The sequence below is a fragment of the Cnephaeus nilssonii genome, assembly GCF_951640355.1.
Source record: "Cnephaeus nilssonii genome assembly, chromosome: 2".
In the NCBI taxonomy this organism is placed as follows: Eukaryota; Metazoa; Chordata; class Mammalia; order Chiroptera; family Vespertilionidae; genus Cnephaeus; species Cnephaeus nilssonii.
Genome location: NC_137073.1, coordinates 60,628,215 through 60,641,522, shown reverse-complemented (window position 1 = coordinate 60,641,522; position 13,308 = coordinate 60,628,215). Strand labels below are relative to the sequence as shown.

At 42.6% G+C, this 13,308-nt stretch overlaps 1 protein-coding gene across 1 annotated transcript in view; it reads right to left on the bottom strand.

The window, feature by feature from the left end:
- PCSK1 (proprotein convertase subtilisin/kexin type 1) overlaps positions 1-13,014 on the bottom strand; it is a 42,167-nt gene extending 29,153 nt beyond the window's left edge. Inside the window, exons 1-5 of the mRNA XM_079795445.1 lie at positions 12,643-13,014; positions 9,137-9,241; positions 5,568-5,678; positions 3,313-3,459; positions 1,963-2,039 (exon numbers count right to left, since the gene is read on the bottom strand). Coding sequence (XP_079651571.1) covers positions 1,963-2,039; positions 3,313-3,459; positions 5,568-5,678; positions 9,137-9,241; positions 12,643-12,822 — 620 coding nt within the window. The 5' untranslated portion in view covers positions 12,823-13,014. The remainder of the gene's footprint in view (positions 1-1,962; positions 2,040-3,312; positions 3,460-5,567; positions 5,679-9,136; positions 9,242-12,642) is intronic.
- Positions 13,015-13,308: the final 294 nt, after the last annotated feature.

Here is a 13,308-nt window from a genome sequence, read left to right as displayed (position 1 = left end):
CTCAATACTGGTGATGAGCAAAGTCATGACAACCAGGCAGGCCAACATCACAAGGTAATGTCCCAAGAGAGCAGATGTTCCTCCTGGTCCTGCACTGCCCTGACTCAGAAAATGGCAGAAAATTTACCTGGGGACCCTGCTGTGAGTTCTGGAAACATCTCACTTTCCACCAAGGACACTCCCTCACAGTTCTTGTTGTATTGTTACTAGAATGTTCTAACCTCTCGTGGGTGTTTGCAGTTAACCCCTTTAAGAGATAAACCCTAGAAGAAGTAAGTGGTACTGAAAGAAGCAGTATCTTGGAACCCTCCCCAATCCTCCTCTTCTCCCCAAGGAGGAAATAGACACCTAGAAGTTGAAGCCAAGTCCATGAGCCCCAGCCTCCCTTCCTGGGTTTTGTCAGCCTCTGGAGGGGAAACCTTCAAAGAAACAACTTTAGGTCAAAATTATTGCATCAGCCACACTGGAATTTTGAGAGAGAATAAGGGAGAAAGAGAGAATAAGGGATAAGGAAAGTGAAAGTGAGAGAGAGGAGAGAGAACTTGATTGACCTGAGTTGGATAATAGTCCAAGAGAGAGAGAGCCACAAGAAGAGAAGAGGGAAGCACTTTATGGGGCATCCACAAAGCTTTTTGTGGCTTGCTCTTTCCATTCCCACTTGTAACAGCAAGCCCTAATTTTGCCTTAGCTTGATCTGTTTTGGTGTAAGTCTCTTCTAGGTGGAGCATATAAAGAGGAAAGTGTGAATGTCTCCTTGAAGTCTATGACATGTATCATTATGCAGAAAGATGAGTTCACACATGGACAGCGACACTTGAGGCCACGTGCCTAGAGGGTGAAGTTTCTTTGGGGTTAGGAAAGAAGGTTAAACTGTCTTTGAGTCTTTACTTGGCTCCCTGCTTTGGCAGGTCTGGCTCTTGGCCGCCCTCATCACCCTGCAGCTGCTATGGAGAGTCAATTTAGGAGTCAGAAGATATCCTCTTGTTCCCCCTTAACTTTAGAATGTCCAGCAGGAGCTCTGGAACAGGGTGCTAACTAATCCAATGCCCCAGAGGCTGTGCTGAATTTGACAACCATGCCTCAAGGTACTTTTCTCTTCTCTGGTGTCTGGCCCTGCTCTTCTGAAGAAACTGGTGAGCATGGTTGTGGCCACCATAGGAAGCTTTGGGGATTTATTATCTTGGGCATCTATATTCTTTTTCATGACTAACACCAAGCATGTTTCTAATATGGGAAGATTATTAGAGGAATAGGGAACACGGGTGGGCTAAACATTTTTACTCTTTATGCCCCAAGCATTCTTTCTAAAGCTATAACAATTCAGTAACATTTGAGGGGAGTATCCTATCCTATATAATAAAAAGGGTAATATGCAAAGTGACCCTAAGGGCAGAATGACAGGGAACAATCGGTTGCTATAATGCACACTGACCACTAGGGGGAAGACGCTCAACACAGGAGCTGCCCCCTGGTGGTCAGTGTGCTTCCACAGGGTGAGCCCCGCTCAGCCACAAGCTGGGCTGATGGCTGCAAGCGCAGTGGCAGTGGCGGGAGTCTATCCCGCCTCCTCAGCAGCATGAAGAATATCCCACTGCGGCTTAGGCTCAATCCCCTGGGGAGCAGGCCTAAGCCAGCAGGTGGACATCCCCCAAGGGGTCCCAGACTGCAAGAGGGTGCAGGCTGGGCTGAGGGATCCCCCTCCCAACCCACCCCCTCACCCCCGTGCATGAATTTTTGTGCACCAGGCCTCTAGTTTTATAATATAAGAAGAAATTTTAATTGAAATATGGTTCTATAAGCTAAAAGGAATATTAAAAGAGAAGTTTGGGTTTCTGTTTTAAAAGCAGTACAATATTGTGGTATGGATAGTGTGCATAAATAGTTCTGAGAGCTCAAATAAAGGCACTTTAAAGTACTACACCCCCCGCCCCCCACCCCCCTAGCAAATCCACCTTTACTCACTTGTTCTCATTTGTGGGATCATATCGGGGAAATGGATCATGGTCATTATCATTAAAATCATAGCTAGCCTCTGGATCCTGAAAAGACAACAAAAATAACACTGTAGCATCATAAAAAAATGACACAGCACTCCCCAAGCTTTCTACCCCTACCCCCTTTCCAGACTGGCTGGCAGCTTGAACGTCTGCATTTCAGAGTTTCTGGCCCAGTGGTTGATCATGTGTTAGACCCATAAACCAGGAAGAGACAGAGAAGCAAGCCAGCATCCATTTCTCAGTGAATGTTACCAAACCAATAGCCCGTGGACACTCATAGGATACGAAAACTGGAGGAATCCGTTCAGTTAATTCAACCACCTCATTTCCCAAACGAGAAAGTTGAGGTCCAGAGAAGTTGAATGGCTTAACTAAGCTACAGAGCAAGTTAGCAACACCGTGACACTCATCTCTCTTATGAATATAGGTGGAAAGAGGTGGGTCAGGTTCACAGCATCTCTTTCCACTTCCCCAGGTATACCAAATAAACGTGTAGTTTAAAGAGGGTGTGCTTGAAATTCAAGACAAGCTTCCAGGTCCCACCCCCTTTTCAACCAGATAGCTACACTTAAACATCTCCCACTAGGAATTCTATCACCACTACTGCCACTTCGCCATATTTTCATATCCTTTCGTAATTCCTACTTTCTGCTAATCTTCATCTCTTCTTTTCCTTCCCCGCCCCTCCCCTTTGCTCTTTAGCTGTGGATGTGGAATGTAGCTGAGTAGAAAGGTTAGAGAAAGACAAGGGACAATGTTAACGATGAAGCACTGATCTAAATAAAGGCCTAAGCTATTATGGAAAGCTTCATAAACAATTAAGTAAATATTTTTCATTTACTTATTTCCCACTTCTAATGAGCTTTCTTTTCTCAGCTTGTCCTTTTTGCACTGTGTGATGCACACTTTGAATTTGCATGGAAGGCATCCTATTCACATAGCTTCACAGTGTGAGAGATGCTGACTCATGAGGGAGGTGAAGAGGAAGACTGTGAAAATGATCTCGGGCATCAGGCTTGATTTGATTGCTTTAATGCCACCCATACTGAATGGCATGGAGTGTGAATGACTTTTAACCATTTACTTGGCGTAGGTGCCTTTTCCCACCCCCAGTACATATGGTTTTGTACAGTCCTTAGCTCCATTAAATTCTTTCGATGTCCCCTGATACAGTAAATTCATATGGGCTGCCAGGGAGGTGAAGGAAATGGCAAAACCTTGGGCCATCATTCCCTGGGCCAACATCTGAGCAGCTTCCTGTTTGAGGGAAGGAAAGCCCTAACTGTGTGTCTTTGTAGACAGCTCCCAGACTCACATAATTGTCATAGATGTCTGTGTGATTCCACTCCAAGCCATCATCCAGTACAGTGATAACAACTCCTTTGCCAGTGATGCCTTTTTGCCAAACAGGTATCACATGGAGATCCAGCTTGGGCAGGGATGCAGTCATCCTAGTATCTTGCTGGTAAAGAAACACAAAGAAGCATTGGTAAAGGCATAATTTCCTTGCTACAAAATGAGAACTGAAGCCACAGTCCGGAGACCCATCTTTGTTTTTCCTGAGATCACTCTCCTCTTTAGAAGAAGGCAATTAGGTGAAATAAAAACAAAGTTGAGGGTAGGGTCCGGTGAATCATCAGAGTGCTGCTCTTCCCAGTTGTTCCAATGGAAAATCACTCCAAAGAATGAATCACCATGTGCCCTTCCCTTTGAGCTTCAATGGCTTCGGAGAAGACATTTGTCCCTAACTTTCTTTCATTTATAATGACATTTTCCAGCCTTCCCTCTACCTAAGCTTTATCTGATAGCCCATGTTTCTATCTTCCCCAAATCCTAAGCTTCTTTTACCACAACAAACCTACTTTATATTGTCTTGTTCACAGTCATTCGTGTATGTTCCTTATAACTTTTTTAAAAGGAAAAACAGAACCGAGAATGACCAGGATGTTGTGGTCTCACCAGGACTTGCAATTTAATTGTCTGTTTACAAATATGAGTGATTTAGGGAGTATCTGTGGGAGGAAATTTGGGGTTTTCTTTTGCAGATAGCATTTCTGAAATGTGTGGGACTATAGGAGAGAAGAGCTGGACAGCAAGGGAACACAGACCTGAGCGCATTCCCGTGCATTTGAGAAAGGCACATTCGAAGCGTGCCAGGTTTCTGGTAAAGGAGTCAATATGACATTTATAGATAACAATCAAAAGTTTCAACGAACGGACTGCTGATACACTCAGAAAGAGGTGGGGGAAGACCTTACTAACCAACATGAAGCTGAGTTACAGGAGGCTGGAACTACAGACAGATTGTTGGCTAAAGCCGGGGAAGAAGACCTCTCTGTCAGTCACAAGAACAATCATAGAATGTGGTTGTTAAGAGTAGGGCCTCTGGAGCTCTGAATTATGAGCCACTAGTAACCAGGTGACTTTGGCAAGTTATTCAACCTGCCAGTGTCTCTACTTCTTCATCTGTTAAATGGGCAGAATTGCTACTAGTTATATCTACAACATAATGTTATTGTAAAAATTAAGTGAGTGAATTCATGTCAAATAGTTTAGAATAGTATTTGGCACATAGTAAATGCACAAATGTTAGCTAATTAGACTCTTTTTCAATGAGCAAGTAATGCTTAGGTTAAGAGAAAGTCAAAAGGAATTGATCCCCTTTGTGGTCCATTATGCAACAAGGATGTCTAAGCCTTAGCTTATGACCATCATAAAAATTTATCTTTTATAATATTCTTAACATATATTACTACTCTGGAGGCTTTATACTAAAACAGAAGGAGAACACTTTCTAGGCTAGCAACACCCACATACCAATAAGGATTTGGTAACTATCTTAAAGGTAGAATGGTTTGTAAAACTGGACATCTGCAAATAGGTATCTTTTATCTTTCCTTGTATTCCTCACCTTGTTCAGAAATTCTCACCTGTAAGCATGTAAAAATTTCCACTCAGAGGTTTATATAGGGAATCATGTTTACTGTGTTCTTTGAGTGATGGTTCTCAAGAATAACTTTAACCAAATGTGTTTTTTGCATTAATACTGTTTTGGAACCCCTAACTTGCAAGACATGATTCTTGCACTTACTCCAGATAAACTTAAGAAGACATGAAGGTAGCCCTAGCTGGTTTGGCTCAGTAGATAGAGTGTTGGCCTGCAGACTGAAGGGTCCCGGGTTCTATTCCGGTCAGGGGCACATGCCCAGGTTGCGGGCTCGTTCCCCAATGGGGGATGTGCAGGAGACAGCCAATCAATGATTCCCTGTCATCATTGATGTTTCTATCTCTCTCTCCCTCTCCCTTCCTCTTTGAAATCAATAAAAATGTATTAAAAATTAAAAAAAAGAAGACATGAAGGTAACCCCCCCACAACCATAGCAGCTGAAGATCTGTGTTTCAGACACTCTCACCTAGTAAAACAGAAGATCCAGATCATGGAATGTCACATTAGCCCTGATCTCCAAATAACATTGCCCTCTGCTGAATTCTCCATCATTAAAACAAATCTATTGTGTAGATGTAACAAAATAAATAATGAGGGTCCCACACAGTCCTGCAGGTACTTACCAGGTACCACTGCTGCTTCCACATCGGGTCATTGAAGAGATTTACTGCTGAGTCTCTCAGAACTGAACGTTTACTTCTCTCCTTTCCATACTGTTGTTCAGCCCATATAACCTACAAGGAGTTTTATAGCAAAAAAAAATCAACAGCCAAATAGCCACCTCTGTGTAATCATCTTTCCTCTAACTAGGCCTAATACCCTTCCCATCAGAGTTTTAGGCAGCTCCACAATGTTTATGTTTAACTACAGATCAAACTGGCAGCTCAGTGAGAAGGATTTGCCCACTGGGGAGATGAACATTTCCTCTATTACAGTCAAGTGAACCTTTAGGCAGAGGAGAAGTGATGATTGCCTCAAATTATTTACACTGTGATTACAGTGGGAGTAAAAGTTCAGCCTGCTTTCATCAGCAAATGGACCATAATACCCATTTTTTATATTGAGGTTCCAGGACTCTGTAGGTGGAAATTTGTTCATGTTCATGGAATGAGTCAACAGACTAAGAGATCCCAGAGACTGTTTTTATAATGCTCTTACAGCTTAATTTCTCTTCCATTACACACAAAAGGTAGAAATAGCAAATGTTACACAAGACAAGAAAGGTGCTATGTCTTTGCAAATCTGGCTCCCCTGTGCTTCAGCCTCCTACTTTAGAGTATTTAATATAAGAAACAGATCCAGAGTGATGAATGAGCACTATTGACCATGCACACTTACCATTAATTTAGTCTCATGTATTATGCAAAGAGATCTGGCAGTACAAAAATTACCTGCCCCACATTTACGGCATAATCCTATTATACTTGAGGTCCTGAGAGGGAGAGGGGCTGCCTTGTGGCTATATTCTGTAGCAGATAATATCCTGCTCTTACTTTGCTGGGCAACAAGACTGTTTCCTACGCAAAGCATATCCTCTCTGTTGTAAACATGATGACAGCCCAGGGTTTGTTGGGATATTGTTAACGTGAGGATACTTAGGAGTCATCCAAAAATAAAAAATAAAAAATAATTTGCAACTGAAGGATAAAACTATCCACTAAGACTGAATTTTCAATTAGAAAATATACTGCAGACCAATTATAAATATTGGAGAGACTTGAGAGCTAGAAATTAGTCACTATAATTTATTTTTAAAGTGCCTATATTTTCAAGCTTATTTGACTTAAAATACCCACTGCTTCGAATATACTGCCTGTCTCTGAGTCGGTCTTTGAAAGCTGGCTGCTAGGGAATAAGAACTAATTTTTGAGGATGAGAGTAGCTTATAGTTGGAGATTTCATTAACAGCCTTATAAAGATAGAGGGTTGCTGCATTTCAGAGGGCTAATTTGAAAGGATATTATTCCCCATCAAAAACAGGCAGTAAAATGACAAAAGCAATTTTTAAAAAATGGAATATAAAAAGAGGCACTCTGACATTCAATTGTTGGAAACTGTTGTGATCAGTGTCACTGACTGCAGATCCCTTATTAATCTCTATAAGAGCAAACCAAGTCGGACAGAATAAAATGGCGCTCTTACTATCAGGTGTATAATAGGTATTATGCACTTAATTTTGTAAATAATCCTTTTGATTTGGAAAGAGCATTAAAGATCACTTAGTCCACCTGTCCTCTCAAGCTTTTATGGGTTCTAGGATTTTTCCTACATTAAATTATTCAGGAGATAATTTTATAGGGTCATACAGACTTATTTCTTATGAAGTGATGTTAGAGAGTACATTCTTAGCTCTTCTTCATTACTCCTTGAGATTTCTCCCCCAAATCAACTATTAAGGAAATATCTAAAGAATGGAACTGGTGCATCTGTTCATTTTAGTGAGATTGTTTTAAGTAATAACAACAGCTAGGGATGCTCCACTCTATCCAGTTTTCTCCTGTGAAGATGAGAAGGGAGGTCAGTTTGATTTCCTTGTGCATTGCTGCCAGGCATGCCTTTAATAAACAAGGAAGTCTCTCTCTTGTTTTGCCCAAGGACTAAGCTTAGCCGGAGTCCTGAAATTTGTCCTTCTTCCCAGAGCCCACAGATAATAAGCTGTCTGTTTTGGGATGGTGAAGGAAAGTCTTCTCTGGACGAGAAACTTTTAAAGTAGTGTTCTGGGCTCTGATTTGGTCTCCTACTTGTAGCCATTAATGCCAGTAAAAGCCAGCAATGGGTGTGTCTGAGCTGTGGGCCACTGTCTGAGGTCCTGATATAGCATTCTTTGTCAGGGTGTGGTTGCATTTTACATTGGAACAGTAGTAACCTAGATCCAATTACTCCCTACCCTCATAATCTGTCTTATTATTTTCTTAACATTTTTTAATCCTCACCCAAGGATATGCTGCTATTGATTTGTTTTTGTTTTTTAGAGAGAGAAGAAAGGGTGGGAGAGAGAGAGAGAGAGGGAGAGAGAGAGAGACCCTCCTGTATGTGCTCTGACTGGAGATTGAACAGAAATCTACACATGTGCCCTGATGGAGAATTGAACCCACAATTCTTTGGCACATGGGATGACCCTCCAACCAACTGAACTATCTGGCCAAGGCTGTCTTATTCGCTTTTTAAAATTCTATTAGTTGCAGAACAAATGAAAAAGCAAATTATTTCACAGGGTTTATGAATTTCATATACTTTCAACAGTTCTTTTACCTTTCTTTCACTTACACATTTCTTTCTAGGAAGTTGAGAGTTTGTGTTCTGTCTCTCACAAAACTTTTGTAAGTCTCTAGATTGTCCTAGGCAACAGAAATCATGTGTACAGATACTAGCCTAGACAGGATAAGTTTCCATCAGTATGCACATTTTTGAGAAAAGGCAACATTGTATATGCAAACTGCAATATTCCCAATATAGTCAACATTTCTATTAATGTTTGCTGACCTTAAAACAGACTTTAAAAATCAATAGTTATATTATACATACATTCAGAATATCCACATATTATTTACCTATATTCATTCTAGACATTTCGTGCTGTTGCCTAATCATTGAATATGTATTCAAACCAGGCTAAAAAGAGATAACGTGTTTTGGATCAAACAATATAATACTTAGGAAAACTTTTATTTATGAGACATGGATTTAAAGCTCCCTCATAAATACGAGTTTCCTATACAACCAACCTAAATAGAAATGGCAGGATGTCATTTTCAATTACAGTGAAATGTTATTAAAAGCAAGGCTCATATATTTCTTTGGCATTCCCACATCAGATATTGAAGTGCTTGGTACATAATAGGCATAACATAAAAGGTTGTTGATTGATTGTATTGTCAAACATTTTAATTAGTGCTGCCACTTTATTTTCAATATTTACTTTCATGCCTTTAGACTGGATTTGTGAGCTGTGTGTGTGTGTGTGTGTGTGTGTGTGTGTGTGTGTGTGTAATTTAGATAATTCAACCAATTCAATCCAATCCAGTTATTATGTATAATTTCCACAACCCTGTGGAAATAACAAACACTACAGATGAATAATTGTGACCCTAATAAAGAAGAATCACATTTGCAAAGTGCTTTTGTTCTTGTGGGCAATCATATAGAGAGCAGATAAGTCAGGTTGTTTTGGAGACAAATGCACAACACTTACACGATCATCATCAGATAATCTCTTAGTGATATGAAGGGCACTCCTTCGAGACCTCCGGGGGTGGTTTTTATGTCTGAATAGGTAATGATTTTCGAGTGATCCGATCTATAAAATAAAAGAAATTAAAAATAAAATCCACTTTCCAAAATAAATATATGGAGTCAATTGAAACCAAGCTAAATTAGAGACAGTTTTTATTAAGCCCATTCCTTGTACATGAAGTTAACTGTTTTTGTCATGAAGAAGATACTGCTAGAAGCCATCTCTCTCTGGTTAGTGTGTTGAGTGAGATGAACCTCATGATGTTATCACTTGGGCTCCCACTATACTTGGGGGCTGAGGTGCTTCTGTTTCACACATTTCAAAGGAACTCCATTTGTTTTTCTATGAGACAATATTGTGTAATTGGGTAGACATTTCTTTTTTAAAAACCCATTTTATCAAATTCATTCTTTCAGAGAACAGTAATCTGTGGAAAGCAAGCAAACCCTTTGTATACTATATATGGTCAGTGTCACATTCACTTGCAACAATTTATTGTTGTTATCAAATATAACCATTGACTCCATAGTGATAATTGTTACAAGCTACTAGTAGTGACCATTAGACTTTCCACTAGTTTACAGCTTTGGGGGAAAAGCCAACATGCCACATTTAGGACAGATGTAAACTCCCCTGGGTGACTATCAACACCTTTGGTTCATTTAGAACTATGTTCATTATTCTTTTAAGTTAGTGTCCCTTTATTCAAAACAGTACTTAATTTGAAGCAACCAAATTCTCTAGATACCCTGTATTTCTTTTTAAATTAAGGGACAAATAACTGACAATGGGTTATTTCAGAAGAACTGTATTCTTTAATTTGGTGGTTCTCAACACCTAGATGATTTTTTTAAATCCTCACCCAAAGACATGCTTATTGATTTTAGAGAGGTAGAAGGGAAGGAGGGAGGGAGGGAGGGAGGGAGGGAGGGAGGGAGGGAGGGAGGGAGAGAGAGAGAGAGAGAGAGAGAGAGAGAGAGAGAGAGAGAGAGAGAGAGAGAATATGAAAATCAATTGGTTGCTCTGATTGGGGGTAGAACCTGAAACCCAGGTATGTGTCCTGACCAGGAATCAAACCCATAACCTTTTGGTATATGAGAGGACACTCCAAACAACTGAGCCATACCAGCCAGGGTATCACCTAGAGAATTTTTAAATAGAGATCCTTAGGCCCTGCTCAAAGCCTAAACTTCAGGGAGTAAATCTGTTATAAGTTCTAGATTGAGTTGGGGAGGAAAAACAGTAGCTATAGGAAAGATCACCAATGCTTAGCTCTATTTTTGCTATTAAACTGGTTTTGCTCACCCCCCAATCCTGAGGCCTTAAGGAGCTCAGCTAACTTAGTGAAAACAGAGGGAGAAATAAGCAGAACCAGGAAAGCATTATTAGTTTTTTACAAAGAATTGTTATTTTTTAGACATTTGTTAGTAATGCCACTTTAACTGAAAATGGCTAGAAAAAATATAGCATATGCAAATCATGTGTAAATATAGTTTTTCCTACTATTTTTAAAGCTTGTGACTATGCCATCCCTTCCTTGAGGATCCTACCAAGAATTCTGATTTATTGTTTTTCAGTTTTGGTATTTGTGAATTTGAAAGGCAGTTCCTATAATGAATGGTCCAGGTTTGGATGTATGCCTGGGGCTAATAGGTGAGAAAAGGAAGAGGGATTATCTTTTGCTCTCTCCCACAATCTCCTTCCACAGTTACCAGTTACAGTGTTATTTAGCTGTCCAAAGGTTATAGGATTAAGCCCCTAGTCTGCCCCCCATCCTTATGGGACACACAAGATCTCCATCATGCCCCCGATACACACCAGTACGATTCCGCTCACTACACACTCACTCTCTCAAATACAATTCCTTGCAGTTTCCAAATTACTACTAAGCAGCTTTCTTTGTATCTCCGTTTCCCACAAGCGATTTTCGATGTCTGGAGTGCCTCTCCAATCTCATCATGCTTTCCTATCAGACTTCGACTTCTTCCTAAACACTGTGCAAGTGTTTCCTCCTTTGTGCCGTCCTCTTTCACCCCTCCCCAATTCCCTTGCCACTTCAGTCCACAAAGATGGAGGCTCTGGGTACAGCTATTACTACACCAATGACATGCCATTACAACCATTTGTTTCTAAACCAGTCTCCTCTAGATTCTTGACTTTTTGAAAGTCTTTTCCTCCTTGTCCTCAGCCCCTAACAGGGAGCCTGGCACAGAATAAGGTGTAAACAAAAGCAAAAGTTTTGGTCTGATGCTGGGACACGGAGAAATCGATCTGTGTACTGACTTTTCTGCTGGGCATTTCAAAGGCAGTTTGGCTCATAAAGTTGGAGAGCGAAGCTTCTGGCAAAGGGAAGGCATATTCCCCAGTGGATTCGCTGTACGGCGTAGCCTGCGCCCACGCAGATTACTCATCTGTGACTTCAGGCACAGCTCTACCACCACCTCCAGAAAAAACGGCGCCAAAATGTTTTACAACTCCCTCCTCCTCCGCTCAACTCCCAAGGCAAGAGGTGAGGGCTTGATTCTAAGCCAAGGAACACTTAGATTCGAACTCACATCCACGGGTTTTCTCCCCTGAATTACGCAGCTAAGCAGCCCATCCCGCCCCGCCCCCAGCTGTCTATTAACACAGTCCTCACTGGGAGGCAAGTTTCCCTCACAAGCTGAAACCCCCAGGGATGCTATTATGCATTTGACTGTGGAACAGGAAAGAAATAAATCCTTTCTCCACAATCAGTTTTGAAGTTTGACCCTTTGGGTGGGGGTAGGAGTGCTGACGACCAAGCAAAGTTGTGAAGCTCGGACTTTGCAAGTTTTCGGTGAATTCCCCGGGCGTGAACAGTTGGTCCATATCTTTTATCCATCTTTTCCCCTCCCCGCCAGCTCCCCAGGCCCCCTAGCCACCCCCCAGCCTCTGGATCGCTAGTCCCGGCCACTGCTGCTCTCCCAACGCCCCAGACGCGCCCCCAAAGGCTTCCGCGGACACCTCCAAGCCTGTTTAGCCCCTTGCAACAGGACGTGGGTCTGATGCTGCCATATTGAAAGGAAGGAAACAGCCGGCTCCTGACGCAGACTGGCTGAGTCCCAGGGGACGGAGCGCACTGCCTCTCCCGGGGGGCGCTTTGCTGGTAAGAGCTTGCGTGCATCTCAAGTTCGGTGAGTAAGTGTGGAGGGATTTTTCTTCAAACCGTGCGGGAACGGATTTCAATTCCAGAGCGGGCAACAGCAAGAAGAAGCTCTACCCAGCTGCAGCGGCTTCGTTCAGCCTGGCTGCGCCCAGCCCAAACAATAAATAATGCCAGCGTTTTCGCTCCCAGCCCGCAGGGGCGAGAGCTGAAGAAGCTCCCTGCTCTTTGCCGCGGGGCTCAGGAGTGTGCCACCTGGGGCTCACTCTCGGGAGATCGCGCTTCGGTCCCGCCCGTCCCCTGGGACCCCAGAAAGTTTCTTGAAAGTGCAAACTCTTACCTGACCCAAAAGGTCATAGCCCAGCTCCTCAGCTATGGCCGAGGCTGCCTCCGGTCCCCCGGGGATCTCCGCTGCCCATTCGTTCACAAACTGCCTCTTCGCTTTTACACTGTTCAGTGCACACCAAGCGCAAAAGAGAGCGAAAGCAGTGCACTGCAGAGTCCAGGCTCCTCGCTGCATGGCTCACACTCTCGCTGGCACAGAAGTGGGAAGCAGAAGCGGGGAAGAAGCAAGACAGGAGAAAAGCCAGAGAGATTCGCTCTTTCCACACTCAGGCTCTGGACCACCTCTCGCCCCGGTTGCTCTGTGAGGAGAGTGGAGGGACTCGAGGAGAGAGAGGCTGGGCGGTGGCGAGCGCTGAGTGCAGTTCTCTCGTCTCCGGCTGAGTGGAGCCCCAGCCCTTCCCCGCTGGAATGGAAATGAGTGTTTACACGTCAAATCTACGAAAGCCATCTCTTGACGTCAGATCTACCTGGACTAAGATCTAGATGGTATTCCTGGCAGGGTGGAGAAGAGGCTAAAATAAGCAGCGAGGGATTAAGAAAAGGAAGGAACCATTTGCTGGGATCAGTTAACACTGTCCCTGTCTGATCATAAATTCTGTAGCTGTAAGAAACACCTTCACGTCTCAAAGAGAAGCGCCCCATTTGATGTAACTACCAAGAA